The 16,722-nt window shown below is 38.4% G+C and overlaps 1 protein-coding gene across 1 annotated transcript in view; it reads right to left on the bottom strand.

Annotated features, from left to right (window-relative positions):
* Ppp4r2 (protein phosphatase 4 regulatory subunit 2) overlaps positions 1–16,722 on the bottom strand; it is a 38,254-nt gene that overhangs the window by 4,468 nt on the left and 17,064 nt on the right. The window contains exons 3-7 of the mRNA XM_028773083.1: positions 12,652–12,822; positions 3,664–3,757; positions 2,284–2,321; positions 918–992; positions 414–557 (exon numbers count right to left, since the gene is read on the bottom strand). Coding sequence (XP_028628916.1) covers positions 414–557; positions 918–992; positions 2,284–2,321; positions 3,664–3,757; positions 12,652–12,822 — 522 coding nt within the window. The remainder of the gene's footprint in view (positions 1–413; positions 558–917; positions 993–2,283; positions 2,322–3,663; positions 3,758–12,651; positions 12,823–16,722) is intronic.

Below are 16,722 nucleotides of genomic sequence, written 5' to 3'. Positions count from 1 at the left end.
CCGTATCTCCTTCAGTCACGTTAAGGCCTGCTCTGTCCATAGCAAGTTCTAGGACCACTAGGGCACCAAAACCTAAAGACTTCAAAAATACATGCACAGAGCCTCCCTTACACTTACATGCCAAATAATCTGTCTCCCTTATTTGTGAATCAATGCTAGGTGACATAATACCTAATGCAAATGAACACTCTGGACACAGGGGACAAAGTCTGCGCCTAACCAGGACAGATGAAAACTTGCTCCCTCAATTACTTTTGATCTTTTACTGGCTGAATCTTTCAAACCCATAAATGGAGCCTGTTAAATACAGAATGTCATTCCACCTTGTGAATAGTAAATAATGCTATAAAACCTTTAACAGATGTTAAATTTCTATGCATCTCTTTCTCTCTTTAAATATAAAACACACAAACCTGTGGCCTTTCTCTTCACTTAGCTGCAGGTCTGAATCTTTGCTATCTGTGCTCTCAGGCAAACCATTTGTAGTCAAGGGGGCTGACAAAGAAAGCTTTGGTCGATTAAGTGGCCTAGGTGTTCCAGGCCCGTTTATATTAGACCTATAATGAGATAAATGAACATCATTTTCTACTTTTAGGAATAATATAAAAATGTAATAATAAAAAATAAAAATCACTCACACACACACACACACACACACACACACACACACACGCAAAATCACACCTTCCAAAGTACACATCACAAGTATTTGCAATAATTTTGGGTTTTGGATCTGTGCCTTACCCTATATTAGCAAATATGGCCTGGTTCCAAGATATACAATACATATCTTGTATCTTTCCCATAAAATATTTATTTATTTTTTTTAAAAGTAGACTGAGCCTTAATTCAAATACTACCAGAAAACAGACACTCTGAACAATTTTAAAAAACAAAACAAAGCACAATATTCTCACCTGTCAGTATAGTTTGGTGAGTTTCCAGGAAACATAACACCATTCATTCTATTTAAACTATTAGAATTGTTCTTCCTGTAATAAAAGAAAACACTTCAGGTGAGCATGGCAGTACATGAATTTAATCCTAACACTGAAAGGCAAAGGCAAGTAGAGCTCCGTGAGTTCAAGGCCAACCTGGACCACATAACGAGTTCCGGCCAACCAGGGTCATAGACTCAGACTGTGTCTCAAAATAAAATAAAGCCTTAAAGGAAGAAACAGAAAGAAGGAGGGGTCGTGAATGGCTAATTTGTAAGAATCTGGGTATAGGGCTGGAGAGATGGCTTCCAAAGGACTTGGGTTCTGTTCCCAGCACCTACAAGGTGGCTCACAACCATCTATTAACCCCTTCTCCAGAAGAGCTAATGCCAGCCTTCTGAACTCCATGGCATCCAAGGTATACATACTTACATATATTCAGGTAAAAACATTCACATACATAAGAAGCAAAATAAATTACATTAAAAAGAAAAATCTAAGTCGGGGTCTTCTGTAACACAGTTGTCAAATTTAAACACATCAGCACATGCACACACCAATATTGAGATTGCTTTTTTTAAGAAAACTACTAGTCAATGACACTTGCTTTCAAATCTCTTGAAATGTTCTTCAGCTAACTTTACACTCATCAGAAAAGTAAAACATTTCATTTGAAAGGAAATCAATTTTGTAGCATAATTTTTTGGTTCTTCACCAAGAAGCATCAATGGATTATCTCAGTATCTGATTTAGTAAGAAAGGTAAGTCAAGAATTCTAAAAATACAATTTTTGTTTTTAAATAAGTCAGTGGATCTATGCAAGTAGCAGTATCTTCTTCCCATCCCTTCTCATGCCCCAGTCTCTGAACGTCCTGGGGTGAGGTTGGGGGTGAAGGTGCACTAGCCTTCTGCAATTTCTAGGACATTCACATACAACACAGAATTATGTATGTGACCTAAATGCTAACAGTGTCATGGCTGAGCAGATGTCTGGAATCAAGGCCTTAATTTGGATATAGATATCCTGACAATTAGCAATACTTGTCCATCATGGAGAATGCCATGAAGTATGTTATTCCACACCTAACTGCCACCCCTAGAAAAGCATCTACATGGCCAGAACTGGGGTAATTAGCCTGTCTCTTTGGTTCAAATCTTTCTACTTGGAATCGCTTGAACAGTATTTTGGCAACATTCCACCTCAGGAACCAGGTGGTAGATTTCACAATGAATAGATGCTATCATGTTTAGTTACATATGAAATAACTAAATGCAGATTATTTAAACAGTACTATTAGAATAACTAGAATATAGTAATATCAAAAGCAGAAAAAACTCTACTTACTCTGAAGAAGGACAAACGCAGCTAACAACCATCACATTCTGAAATAAGAGAAACCGGTATGCTGATGAGTGAAAGGAAAGCACAGAACATAAATTGTTAACCCCTTGTGGGAGGTTTTCATAATCAGCCTCATGGGCAAGCCTCCATTTACTCCAACTCAAAGCAATTGTTTAAAAATGAAAGCCAATAAAGCAAAAACTAAGAGCAGCAAGCCTTCTCCAGGTCTGACTGCAACCGCTGCTCTCTTGCTGGATCATATCCTCATTTATCTTGCATGCATGCATGTCCTTGAATACAAGTCCGAAGAACCTTCCACTGCACAAGTCTCAAGATCAGGCCTCATCTTCACCCCTGCCTCTCTTTTAAAGCCTTGGCTAGCATGGAATTCACTATGTAGATTAGGATGGGCAATTCAGAGATTGGCTTCCTCTGACCCCCAAGTGCTGGAATTATAGACCTGTATCACTATACCAAGATTAAGTGTTTTCTTTTCTTACAGAAAGATCAATTCCAATAATTTAAAGCAGGTAAGTCGCATTATGACTCCTGTAAGGAAGAATGTTAGGTTTGTTATTAAATAACTCTTAATAGTTTTTTAAAAACAAAACAAAAAAACATATTTTGGAACCCAAAGAGCGGCCAATCCCCCTCCTTTGCGATTACAGAAAAGTACTGTTGAGGCTGGCTCACAGTCCTATCATCCACAATTCAGAGAAAACAAACTTTGTTTAAATCCCCGGCTCAGAATGTAAAACATCATAGCAAATACAGACAGATATACCCTGTCTGTTCATCCAAAACATAAATAAAAACCTTCAAAACACAATTACTCTGGATCCCAGCTCAAGTACTGATGACCCTGAAGTTGCCCTTCAGAATTTCATTAGTAGATAACATAAAGACTCAGCAAACATGAGTCTGTTAAACCCTAACTACTGAAAAATCCCAAAGTCAATGGTCTTAGACTCCTGTTCTCAGAGTAAAAGGACTGATTTTGAAACCCACAAAAAATTATAATGAACAAGAGAATTAAGTTTTAAAACTCAACTACCATATCTTTGTGTACTAAGTTATTCACTTAATTCTCCAGAATACTCTTTCCTTTGTTACCTTCCACCCATAATCTGAACTGATCTTTCTAGTCTATACATATCACTTCAATGGTTTTACACTCAAGTTTCCAAAACTGCGTGCTTCTGACTTTCAGAATCCCATAGTGACGTATACAATGTACTGTTAATTCTCATGTCTCTCTGGTGGTTTGTTTTTTTGTTTTTTGTTTTGTTGTTTTGTTTTTAATGCTTAATAAAGAATAAGAAAACAAAATAAAAGTCAATAAGCAGCTTTCTTCAAACTTAATTCTCATGATAGAATACGTACCTTTTCTACTCCTCTGAGAAATTTGTCTGTTCCTGTATAATTTCTTCTTGGATCTGTTAGCAATTCACATAGTCGTTGAATAGTAAAAGGAATACTGCAAAATAATTTTATAGTTTGAGGCCGTTAGTGTGAGAATTAGAAGCAGTGTTTCACAGTGAAGCTTTATCAAGTCACCATGTATTAAGCTACAGAAGAATGAATGTAGGAGTCACTGACAGTAATAGAAAGGAACACAGAAAACAGAATGCTTTAAAACTCATTCCAGAAAAAGATTAGTACAATATTCTAAACTCGGACCACTCAATCTGAACTTTTTTTTTATAAAAGATAACATAAATAATAATTGTTAGTTTATTTACAAACAAAGTTTCCTCAAACTTTCTTTTTGCTCCCAAACATTTTACTGACCATCATAGATGATTATGATTCTGTTACTGGATAGAGCATAATAAATTAGTTCCGACACACAAGTATTTTAAATAGACTCTGCTCCGTTACTACAACTTTATATACAACCTATATACATTGAGGCAAACTTTACTATTTTCTAAGAACTTATGGGGTGAAATATACCAAACACTTTTGCCAGAATGCAGTTTTTCCTCAATTACAGCAAATCCAAAAGAGTGAAAGTCTTGAAATAAGACTTGGAACAATAATCATTTTACAGAGAGTTTGGAGGAAATGAGAAGAATGGCTCATCAGTTAAGAGCATTGGCTTCCCAGGGGGTTTGATTCCCAGGATCCATATAGCAGCTCAGAACTCTAATCCTAAGGGACCCAACAATACTGTCTGGTCTCCATTGGAAGCAGGCATGCATGCAGTACCTAGACATACATGCAGGTAAAACAACATATAGAAACAAATGCATTTTTAAAAGAGGTTTTGGACTCAGAATTATCACCAAATTTAGAGCCAAATGTATGTAAGTACAAAATGATATGCTGAAAAATGCACAAAATACATCTTTGGATTTCAGTGTTTTCTATTAAAACCTACTTATGCTGCTTATAAAGAGAGTTGCAATGCCTCAGATTCACAATGTTCACAGTGCCTTCATTTTCACAACAGTCTATCCTAATGCGTGACAATGCTATAACCTGAACCCAATTTCTCTAACTTCAAAACCCACACATCTTCACTGTACCACACACAACTGATAGAAATCATAGTAGTTTTTTACTGAATAAACTACACTTAAATCTCACGCTTTTTTAAAAGACAGGGTCTCACTTTTGTAGGCCAGGCTGATCTTGAACTCAGATATCTGCCTGCTTCTGCATATCCAGTGCTACAATTGAAGACATTGTGCTGCCATACTTAGCAAAACTCGCATTCTTTTGAGGGAGAGGGATGAGTCAGGGTTTCTCTGTGTAAGAGCCCTGGCTGTCCTGGACTTGGTTTATAGAACAGGCTGGCCTTGAACTCAGAGTTCAGCCTATGCCTCTCGAGTGCTGGGAGACTAAAGGCATGCACCACCACACCCGCCAAAACTTACATTCTTAGAAACAATACTATTTCTTGCATTATGCCAGAGTACAATTAGAAAATGATTAAAGGAAATGTTGTTCATAATAAAACAAATGTTTTCTGATTAAAATCCAAGACTCTATGTTTATTCAACCAGCAGTCAAATCTGAAAGTTGTTCTGCCAAAGAATGTAAAATAAGAAAAAACATTTGCTTGACACCACAAAACAATGCCAAGTATACCAAAGAGATAACCTGAGTACAAAGCTAAGCAGATGACCATAACATCAGCCAGCCTAATATTAGAAAACATCAAACTGCCGGGCAGTGGTGGCGCACACCTTTAATCCCAGCACTTGGGAGGCAGAGGCAGGCAGATTTCTGAGTTCGAGGCCAGCCTGGTCTACAGAGTGAGTTCCAGGACAGCCAGGGCTACACAGAGAAATCCTGTCTCAAAAAAAACAAAATAAAACAAAAAAACAAACAAAAAAAATTTAAAAAAAAGAAAACATCAAACTAACAGTTAACAGAAATGTAAATCAATGGAACAAAACAGAAGACCAAAATGTGTGCATGTTATTGTCATCCCATACTTGACAAAGATGCCAAAACCTAAACTATAAATAAAAAGACAACATCTTCTACAAATGGTGCTGAGGAAACTGGATGTCCACATGTGAAAAACTGAAATTAGACCCATTATCTATTGCCCTACCCTATTACCATTACAGAAATCCACAAATGTTCAAAATACAAAATCCACAACTGATATATCTACAATGCAACCCTTGCACCTAAAGTTCAGGAGCACCACAGAAGTGGGGATGGAAAGATTTGCAGGAGTTAGAGAACAAAAATGTCTGCTGCTGAACAGTGTCTTCTAGACTTAACAGGGAAGCTACACCATTAAGTCTTAACAGTATTGCTGTCCAAACAAGTCTTGCATAATGCCAACATTAGCTGATGTGCCGACACAATGGGGAACTTGTACAAGGCCCTTCTCCCAGGTGAAGGACCACAGGCAACAGCAATGAAAGAAGGCCTAGTGGTTAACAGCACTTACCGCTCTTGCAAAAGATCTAGACTTTGACCTTAAAGCATTCCTGCATGCTTGAGGTACACAAACCTATACTCAGGTACACGTATATATATATAAAATAAAAAGTTACAGGCAATAAAAGGATAGTAAAAAAGAAAAATCAGTCTTCTCCAGGAATGAGACCCCTGATAAATTATCCAATCCCAAGTGATTAGCCCAAAACACATACATATAGGAGCAACACTAAATCAACTCAGTATGTTGTATGTGCTTTAAAAGGTCATGAATTTTAGAGTGGGGACCACAGGAGGAAAGGAAGGGGTGGAAATCATGTAAATGTAGCGATTACATATGTAAATTCTTAGGGGAAAAAAAGGCCCAAAGAGTCATTCACTTTTATGTGTAGCAGGTAGCTTTAGTATGTCTTTTTGTTCTACTCAGTCTACAAACTATTCATGGAACCTAATAAATATCATCAAAAACTGAGCAGAAGCTAGGTGTGGCAGGGCACACTAAAAGCTCTCAGGAGCAAAACAGATGGGTCTTCGAGTTCCAGACCAGCCAGAGATACACAGTGAGATAACAGTAATATACTGCTGCATCCTTGCAAAGTCCCACAACCCTGACTGAGAGTAGTGAGGGAGTGAAGACAGGACAAACGTAAGACCAGGTGGTCTGTGCTCTCAGACAGAGAAAAGGGGTAGCACCCTGAAAGCTCAGTATGTTTGTCAGTATTTACAGGGAACTAAGGAGCTATCTTCAGGCCATAAATCTCCAGAAGAGGAAAGCTACTGTGGATTCTTCCTGCACATACTGTTAACATTTACTAGAACCTTTACCACTCTCATGGGCCCTTGTCATATCAAACACATTCACTCACAGTATCACTCCATACATGACACCGTCATAAATAAAAGCTGAATAGAGTCCTAATTTTATTATCTCATATAATTTAGAATCAAGTCTAATAACATTATCTTTATTTGAAGCAGTATGTTCTTTCTATACTAAGGCTTAGCAGTTAAATGAACCAATGTCTTTCAATACTGGCAAAAAGCCAAGGTTGCAAGTGCATTAATATTTGTACCAGCCCATATCCTAAATCAATCTTCAGTATGTCAAAGCTTTTAACATAGTTAATGACCTCTACGAGTGCTTATAGTACTCTAAATTGTTTATACCTCTATCAAATATGTATCAAAAGTGTAACTAGCTTTGGATAAATCCCACTTTCCAATTTTAAGAATTTTATTTGATTATCATACCAAGACCTATCATCACAAGGCAAGGTGAAGGGACAGGATAAGGAGAAAGAGGTACCAAATCGTACCAATTCTCAACTAATTATACCACGAAAAAGGAAGAGAAAAAATAAGTACATTTTAATGAACAGATTTACTGGTGCTATTAAGTGCACATAAAACCACTACCCAGATTCTCAGTGCACACCTGAGAACCTACCAGTCTAGATAGATCTACAGTCTTCTATGGCCTTATTTAAGGAAGTCAGTTATCCTTAGAAACTAACAGTTCAGGTAATTAAAAAAATATATTATTATTATTCTAGTTTTAAATAGGGAAAAGAGAGTGGACAACTTAAAATTCAAAGAGCAAAAAAATTACATACACAAAATTTACTAAAATAAGGATAAAGGGGAGGGGGAAGAGGGGAAGATAGGGAATACAGAAAGGGACAAAAACTAAGTCCCATTTGAAAGGTATAAAAATCCCATAAAGAAGAAGCTTCTTGAAATATATACATATATGTAAGAAATCTAAATGAAATCATCAAATAACGGGAGAGACAAAGCCTCAGTTAGACAGCTCATCACCAAATAAAACATCCAGTTCTAAGGACAGGTTAAATCTAATCAAGTTGTTGGACAAAGGGGCTCCATGGAACACCCCCCACAAAAAAAAAAAAGAACCCAGGCTACTGGTTGCTTTCCATAAAACTGATGGTAAAACCCTACTCCTAAAAGACAACACCCCCTTGACTCACCTAACATAAAGACAAGCTGATACTCAAAGAAGCTTCCTCCTCCAACGGTTAAGAACAAATACAGAGTCCCATGGTCAGACAATGTGCAGAGTCAAAGACTTTGGAGCACTCAACCCTAAAGGGGTATGTTTCTATCAAATCTCTCCCCTCGGGGATCAGAGAACTCTGAAGAAGAGGAGGCAGAAAGAGTGGTAAGAGCTGGAGGAGATGGAAGACACCAAGGAAACAAGGTCTTCTAAACATAGAATGAGTGAATGCTGCACATACAAACATTTACAGAGACTATGGAAGCAGGTACAGAGTCTGCATCAGAGAATGTTCTAGAGCTGAGAACTGGATACAAACCCTGATCCCTAACCACAATATTATCTACAATTGATAGACACTTACAAATGAAAAATTAGTTTTCTCCAGGGGAGCCTCACTGGGTAAACAAAGCAAGGACAGACCCTATTCCCAGCAGCAGGTCAACACAAAATGAACCCAATGGCATCTTGGGAAATTGTTCATAATGTTGTGTCAGGGCCTTCTTTTTAATTTTAGAGGTTCTTTACAAATATATAAAATTATGGTTTACAGTTCTGTGTTTTCATGAGATTCCTGTGTGTGAATGTGTGTGTACGTGTTCCTTATGTTTTATCTTGTTTGCTTTGTCCTCTTCCAATTTATTTGTTTTTAATTTTATCTTATTTTACTTTATTTTGGATGCCTGTTTGTTTTCTCAGGAAAGACCAAAGGGAAATGGTATGAATAGAGATAGGAAGCCATAATCAGAATATATTGTATGAAAAAAAACTACTTTCAATAAAAGAAAAAACTAAAATAAGTAGACAAACTGCAACTCAAAGAGCAAAAATTACTCAAAATTTACAAAAATAGTTTAGAAAATAACGATATGTGTTAAGATTCTATGAAGCACCTGGGCAGTGGTAGCACACACCTTTAATCCCAACACTTGGGAGGCAGAGGCAGGTGGACTTCTGAGTTCAAGAGTTCGAGGCTAGCCTGGTCTACAGAGTGAGTTCCAGGACAGCCAGGGCTACACAGAGAAACTCTGCCTCAAAAAACCAAACCAAAAAAAAAAAAAAAAAGATTCTATGAAGCATTTAATTTACAGCTTTTAAATAAAACTAAAAGCACAGCAGCAATACGATAAAACAAACAGAACAAGACTGGAGAGATGGCTCAGCAGTTAAGATCAATGGCTGCTTTGCAGAGGTCCAACACCCACATGCTAACTCAAACATCTGTAACTCCAGTCCTAGGGGATCTGATGCAGTATTCTGGCTTCCAGGGTACCATGCATATGGTATACAAACATACATGATAACAAAATACCCATCCATAAAAGAAAAAAAAACAGCAATTAAATTAAAATTTTTTCATTTTATTTAACAAAAGTACAAACTGGCACCTCAAATGTAGACAGAAAAGATACACACAAAACTCTGAAAATCATACACAGAATACACAAAACTACAATAACTTCAGTTACTACACAAAGGTATACACGAACATTTTGTGATAGGGCTAAGAGGTAGCTCAGTGGTAAGGTGCTGGCCTAGAATTTGCAATGGGCTTGATTTCAATCTGTGGCATCAGGAGCCTACACACAAAGGTATTTGTGTTATGTTCTTGCCTAGAGCAACAAATCATCAAAAGATGTTCTGTAAAAACATATTACAAACAGGCATGGTTCACAGTACTGCTCCCGCCCCCCCCCACATAATTTTTTTCCCCCCAGACAGGGTTTCTCTGTATAGTTCTGGCTGTCCTGAAACTCACTCTGTAGACCACGCTGGCCTCAAACTCAGAAATCTGCTTGTCTCTGCCTCTCAAGTGCTGGGATTAAAGGCATGCGCCACCACCACCCGGCACCCCACATCACTTTAAAAAAAAAAAATTGTGTGTATGCATGCATACACGCAAGGGCATGTTGGTGGAAGCCAAAAGAAAGTATCCAATCCTCTGGAGCTGCAGCTGTCTTTTGCAGGTGGTTGTGTCCCCCAACCCCCACCACCCTAAACACACACACACACACTCACACACACACACATGCCCACGCCCACACCACTTTTCTCTGTGTAGTCTTTCTGTGCTGGAACTCTATAGACCAGGGTCATCTCCAACTCAAGAGATCTGCCTGCCTCTGCCTCCTGAGTGCAGGATTAAAGGCATGGACTACCACAGCCTGGCTGCAGGTGGTTTTTGCAAAACCTGATATGGATGCTGGGAACCCAACTGTGGCCCTCTGGAAGAACACTTTAACAGCTAAGCCATGGCTCAAGCCTCTTTCCTTTCTGGTTTTAAGACAGAAGATCTTAACTATGTAGCGCAAGCTGGTCAGCATTCAGTCTTAAATCACCCCAGACTCCTGAGTGCTGAGATGTCATGTGTGATGAGCCAGCACACCAGGCTACACATGTACTTACTGATCACTGAGTTATCACATCTTTTGTAAAATGAATATACAACTAGCATACACCATGATTCCAAGACATTTTCTGTATGTATTTCTGGTATTTGGGAATCTAAAGACATACCACTTTTATCAAAGACAACCTACTAAAACATGATTAACGAATACTAGAAAGAAGATTCCTAACTGATGACTAGGCCTGAGGAATGATTCAGTGGGTAATGTGTGTGCTATGCCTCAGCCCAAGGCCCTGAATTTGGATAGTCAACACACTTATGGTAGGTAGCACACATCTGCATCCCAAATGCTGGTAAGCAGAGAAACAGTGGATCCCTGGAGCTCAACTACTAGCCAATCAATGATCTCAAGGCTAGTAAGCAATTGCAGATGACATTCTGACAGACCTGTGGTGGCCACGGGAAACTACACAGATGAGGATACACACAGGTACACATCACAAACACGGTATTATTAAAAAAGAAAGTAAGTAAACTGGATGGAAAGCAAAAGGGTATGCTGTTTTTAATGTATCGAAATCTATATTCAGAACTTAAAAACAAAAGGTTATCATGTTTCAACACATAGTAAATATGTAATTATAGACCAAAAAGGCAGGTATAAAATGAAAATTCAAAACATACCAGTAATTAAAACTTAGATCCTGCCTAATTAGAGTAAATAATTCAAAAACAGCCATTTTGAAAACTGGAATTAAAATACTTATGGCTCAAAGATGAAAAACACCTTAAGGGCAATTATGCTTAAGTGCGCTTAGGCATTTAATGACTGTTCAAATCATCTGAAGTAGATGAATATATGTTTTAACAGGCTAAAAAATTATAAATATTTTAGCTCTATCTAATAACCTGCTTATCTGTTATCTAGTCTAACTTTAATATAATTAAGAATATTTGCTTTTACTAATTTATAAATTAGCTCAATATTCACAATGCAATGGTATAATTCATTTTAACTCCCATATATTTTGGAATGTCTATGCACTGTGTGTGTATACATGCGCATAAACACAAATATTCTACAAAGGAAGTCTGTTTATTCTGCATACACCCAGTTCAAAAATAAATCTTATGCAACATATAACAAACACGTGGCTTCTTCCTGATGCTTGATTTTTTAAAAGTCCCAACTAAACTCATAATGACAAGACATGTGGTTAGATAACTACAGGTATATGGTCAAGATAAGTCTCCTCCCATTCCAGAGCCCCAGGGAAAACTAATCTGATAAAACTAAACACCAAGAGTAGCATCTCCTGGAAAAAGCAGTTGCATTAATAGACCCAATGTCAAAGCATAAACTTCTGATACTATAGGCAAATCCCTAAATTTAAAATGGGAATAAGCAGCTGAGAATGGGAAGTACACACTTTTAAATCTCAACAAACGATATAGAGGCAAGTGGATCTCTATGAATTTCCAAGGCCAGCCAGGACTACTTCACATAAAACCTATCAGCAAACAGGAACTTTATTAACATAAACCAATTCACCATACTTCACACTATTATCACATGCTTCAAATTGCTAGTGCCAAATGCAACACACGCTCAGCAATTCAACTTCACAAATGCATCACCTTCCCTTCAGAAAATATAAACACGACGACAAATATCAAGTACAGCAATGCTTTCAAAGTATCACACTCATTTAGTGTTCCTGGCGTTTTCAACGTTTTACAAAAGGTTAAAAAAGTGTTTAGTTATTGGAAAGAGGACACATAAACTCTAAAATAAACCTCAAGTATAAATAAGTCTTCACCAAATATCAAAACAATAACAAATAAACAAAATATTAAAATATATTTTGATAAAGGAATATCACTGCTATCACGCATGTTTAAAGTCTGAACACCTTTGAAACTCATAAGAACAGTTCAAGATTTTTTCAAGATTGTAAATATTTAAAATATTCATGAACCAAAATTTGGCAAGCACTAAAAATAAAAGTCAATTATCAACCAGATATAGCAAAACTTAAGAAAAAAACTTTGTTAAAATTAACTCTTGAAAATATTATTATTACTATTATTATGTGCATACCCATTAAATCCAGTGACAATTTTCAGTATTCTTTCCTTCATCTCATCAAAGGGAATATACTCAACATTAGGATTGGGAGGACCTCTTGGTTCAGGAGCTGAAGTTCTGAAATCATCCATCACTTTCTCCAGTTTGAAAATGAAATAGCCTTTAAATTGGGACCACTGAATCCTATAAAAGAAAAAGTCACAAAATATTAACAATTACTTAACACTAAACACAAATACAGACATTATCAAGGTGTTCATAATTTCCATGCTATATATAATTCTTACATGGATGAGTACAGTCTCTTACTGCTAAAAGTACAGAAAATGCCAGGTTTGGTGGCATACACCAGTAATACCAGCACTTGGGAGGCTGAGGCAGGGAGATCTCTGAGTTTATGGGCAGTTTTGTCTACAATGTAAGTTCCAGGCCAATCAATCAGGTGCCATACAGTGAGATCTTGACTCAAACAATATAAACAACCAAAAATAAGCCAAAATAACTTTAATTTCACCCCCATCCCTGACACTTTCAGTCAATTGTCATTTGAGGTACTCAGGGTGCTGGTCTCAGCCTGTCTGACATAGTAATAAATAAAGTACACAACTGCCTAAGCTAGGAAGATGCTCAATGTTTAAGGCACCAGAGTTCAAGCATGAGGACAAGAGCTTGGATTCCCAGAATCAGGTACCAGGTAGGTGTGGTAGCCTGCCTATTCTAATTCCAGCACTTAGAAGGTGAAGACAGGATCCCTGAAGCCAGCTCACTAGCCTGACAAGTTTCATCAGCAAGCTCTAGGTTCAACAAGAGACACTGGCTCTATTCAACAAAGAAGGTAGAGAAATCAGCTCCAACATCATCCTTACATATGCACACACACAAGCACACAAACACGCAAACATGCATGGGAAAGTTTGCATTTTTCATCTCATCATTGTTATAAGGTAATTTCCTCCAAGATAAAATGTTCCATCTTTGAAGAAAGCTGTTAAGACCCAGGAAGTTGTTAAGGGATGCCCCTTGAGACCCAGACAATAAACAACTCAGCTGTTTCACAAGTACCTGAAATCCTGACACTGACCAACTCACTGCAACCTGCTTTTCCCAAGCTCATATATAAGCTGTAAGAACTTTTATTTTTAATATACATGGGTGTTCTGTCTGAATGTTTGCTTGTGAACCTCCTGGGTGGCTGGTGCCCAAGGAGGCCACAAGAGTATGTCAGATTTCCGAATCTGAAATTTTCCAGACAGTTGTGAGTTGTCATATGGGTGTTGGAAATCAAAACTCAGGTCCTCTGTAAGAATAACAAGAGTTCTTCGGGCAGTGGTGACACACGCCTTTAATCCCAGCACTTGGGAGGCAGAGGCAGGCAGATTTCTGAGTTCGAGGCCAGCCTGGTCTAGAGAGTGAGTTCCAGGACAGCCAGGGCTATACAGAGAAACCCTGTCTCGAAAAACCAAAAAAAAAAAAAAAAAAAAAAAAAAAAGAAACAGTTCTTAACCACTAAGCCATCTCTCTAGCACTGTCTCACTCCAAGGCCACACTGCCTGATAGACACACCCTCTGACTGTGCCAACTACAAGCAGCACAGTACATTCCTCATTTCTAGTTCCATGGGTTATCCATCACCCATCCTAGGATGGGCTTTTGGTGATAAAGCTGCTTGGGAGCACTTCTGCTCTTGTAAGTAAGCCTTCATCCATGCTTCTGTAAGTACCATCAGTGCGGAGGTTACTGCATTTGAACACTTGGTCACTAGGGAGTGGTGCTACTTGACAGGGATTAAGAAGTGTGGCCTTGCTGGAGGAGGTACAGCCTTGTTGGAATAAGTAAGTCACACTGGGGATGGACTTTGGAGTTTCAAAGCTCACACCAGGCCCAGTGTCTGTCTCTTCCTTGAAGTCTGTGGATGGTGACATTCAACTTTCCGTTCCTTCTCCAGCACTCTGTCTGCCTGCATGCCACCATGCTAATAATGGATAAACTTCTAAACCAGTGTTTCTCAACTTGTGAGTTGAGACCCCTTGGGGACTAAACATCCTTTCACAAGGGTTAGGTCACCTAAGACCATCAGAAAACAGATGTTAACATTATAACTCGGGCTAGAGAGATGGCTCAGTGGTTACGAGCACTGAATGCTCTTCCGAAGGTCCTGAGTTCAATTCCCAAAGGTCCTGAGTTCAATTCCCAGCAACCATGTGGTGGCTCACAACCATCTGTGATGGGTTCCGATGTCCTCTTCTGGTGTGTCTGAAGACAGCTAGTGTATTCATATATATAAAATAAATCTTTAAAAAAAAATCATAACTCATAACTCATGCCAGGCGGTGGTGGCGCACGCCTTTGATCCCAGCACTTGGGAAGCAGAGGCAGGCGGATTTCTGAGTTCGAGGCCAGCCTGGTCTACAGAGTGAGTTCCAGGACAGCCAGGGCTATACAGAGAAACCCTGTCTTGAAAAAACAAACAAACAAACAATCAAACACCACATTATAACTCATAACAGTAGCAAAATGATAGCTATGAAATAGGAAGAAAATAATTTTATTGTTGGGGATCAGTATAACATGAGAAACTGTATTAAAGACTCACAGCATTAGAAAGGCTGAGAACCACTGCCTCAAGTGTAAGAAAGCTCTAAATACTTTCCTTTATAGGAGTTGCCATGGTCATGGTGTCTCTTCACAGCAGTAGAACATTGAACAACCAACCAGTATGTGTAAACTGAGCCAGTGCTCACCAAACTGGACTTTGGTGGTGGTGGTATCCTTTACTTTGGTCTGACATTGACTCCTAATCAAGCATGAGTACATGTCCCCCTAGGAATAGTACTAGACCTTTTTATCCCCACACTTAACCATTAGTGTAAGAAAAAAATTGCAGATGATACCTGAACAAACAGTCTAAGTTTTAGGAGACACAAAATTTAGGGATATCACCTATTTTCTTATGCAGAGAGTAATTTCATGTAATTTCAAGTAAGTTTACTGCTTAAATATAATTATAAAAAACAGTGTAATAATTCAGCCAGACATACAAACATAAAAATGCTAGACATACAACTGTAAACTAGGAGAGTAGTGTATACCCTTCATCTATACTTCTGTAAATAAGTGATTCAAGAGATCAAGGCTTGAATCAGGAGGAGTCATCTTCACTGTGCTGATGATATACAATAATGACACTGAAAGCAATGATGGATGGAAATGATGACAACCTAACAGCAATCCAGAAGCACACCAAATTGCACTAACAGTACTATCAGAAACTCAGGTTTGTTTCTTTGTTTTGGGGGTATTTTTGTATTGTTTTGTTTTGTTTTAATCTGGGGCTGGAGATGTGGTAGATGCCCTGGGCTTGTTCCCTAGCATTGCATAAACTGGGCATGGCGATTTAAGACTGTAACCCCAGCAGTTGGAAAATGGAGACAAAAGATCAGAAGAAATTCAAGATCAGCAGGGGTTACATAAGATAAGCCATTCCACCCTTTTCATTTTAACAACCCACAACAAGGTTGAGAGCAGTTAAAAGGCCCTGAAGTGGTGTCACAGATTGTGATCTCAGCTATTCAAGAGGTTGAGGCTAGAAGATCACTGGAACCCAGTTGCAGGCTAGCATATCTCAACATAAAACTTCCTGAAGAAATAGAAGAGGAAGATCCACAATTAGCAAAATTAATTTCAAAAGACTTTAGATATTAAATAGAAAATTCACAACAGGGATTTTAGTGCTAATATACAGAAGTTACAAAAAGATCAAGTGATTTAGAACTACGGCACAAGGCCATCAGGACATAGTCCAAACTATAGGCTGGCCCTTAAAAGGATGAGTATAGAAAAAAAAAAATCAAAAAGGTCAAAGACCTACCTCTCTCCTCCAGTCGAGCAAGATGCCCAAAGGAAAGAAGGCCAAGGGGAAGAAGGTGGCCTCAGCCCCCGCCGTCAAGAAGCAGGAGGCCAAAAAGGTGGTCGATCCTCTGTTCGAGAAAAGACCCAAGAACTCTGGCACTGGGCAGGACATCCAGCCCAAAAGAGATCTAACATGCTTTGTTAAATGGCCCGCTACGTCCGGCTGCAGCGGCA

Source organism: Grammomys surdaster, unplaced genomic scaffold (genome assembly GCF_004785775.1).
Source record: "Grammomys surdaster isolate TR1022 unplaced genomic scaffold, NIH_TR_1.0 220, whole genome shotgun sequence".
Taxonomy (NCBI): Eukaryota; Metazoa; Chordata; class Mammalia; order Rodentia; family Muridae; genus Grammomys; species Grammomys surdaster.
Note: the sequence above shows the minus strand (reverse complement) of the source record. Positions and strands in the feature narration are given on the sequence as shown.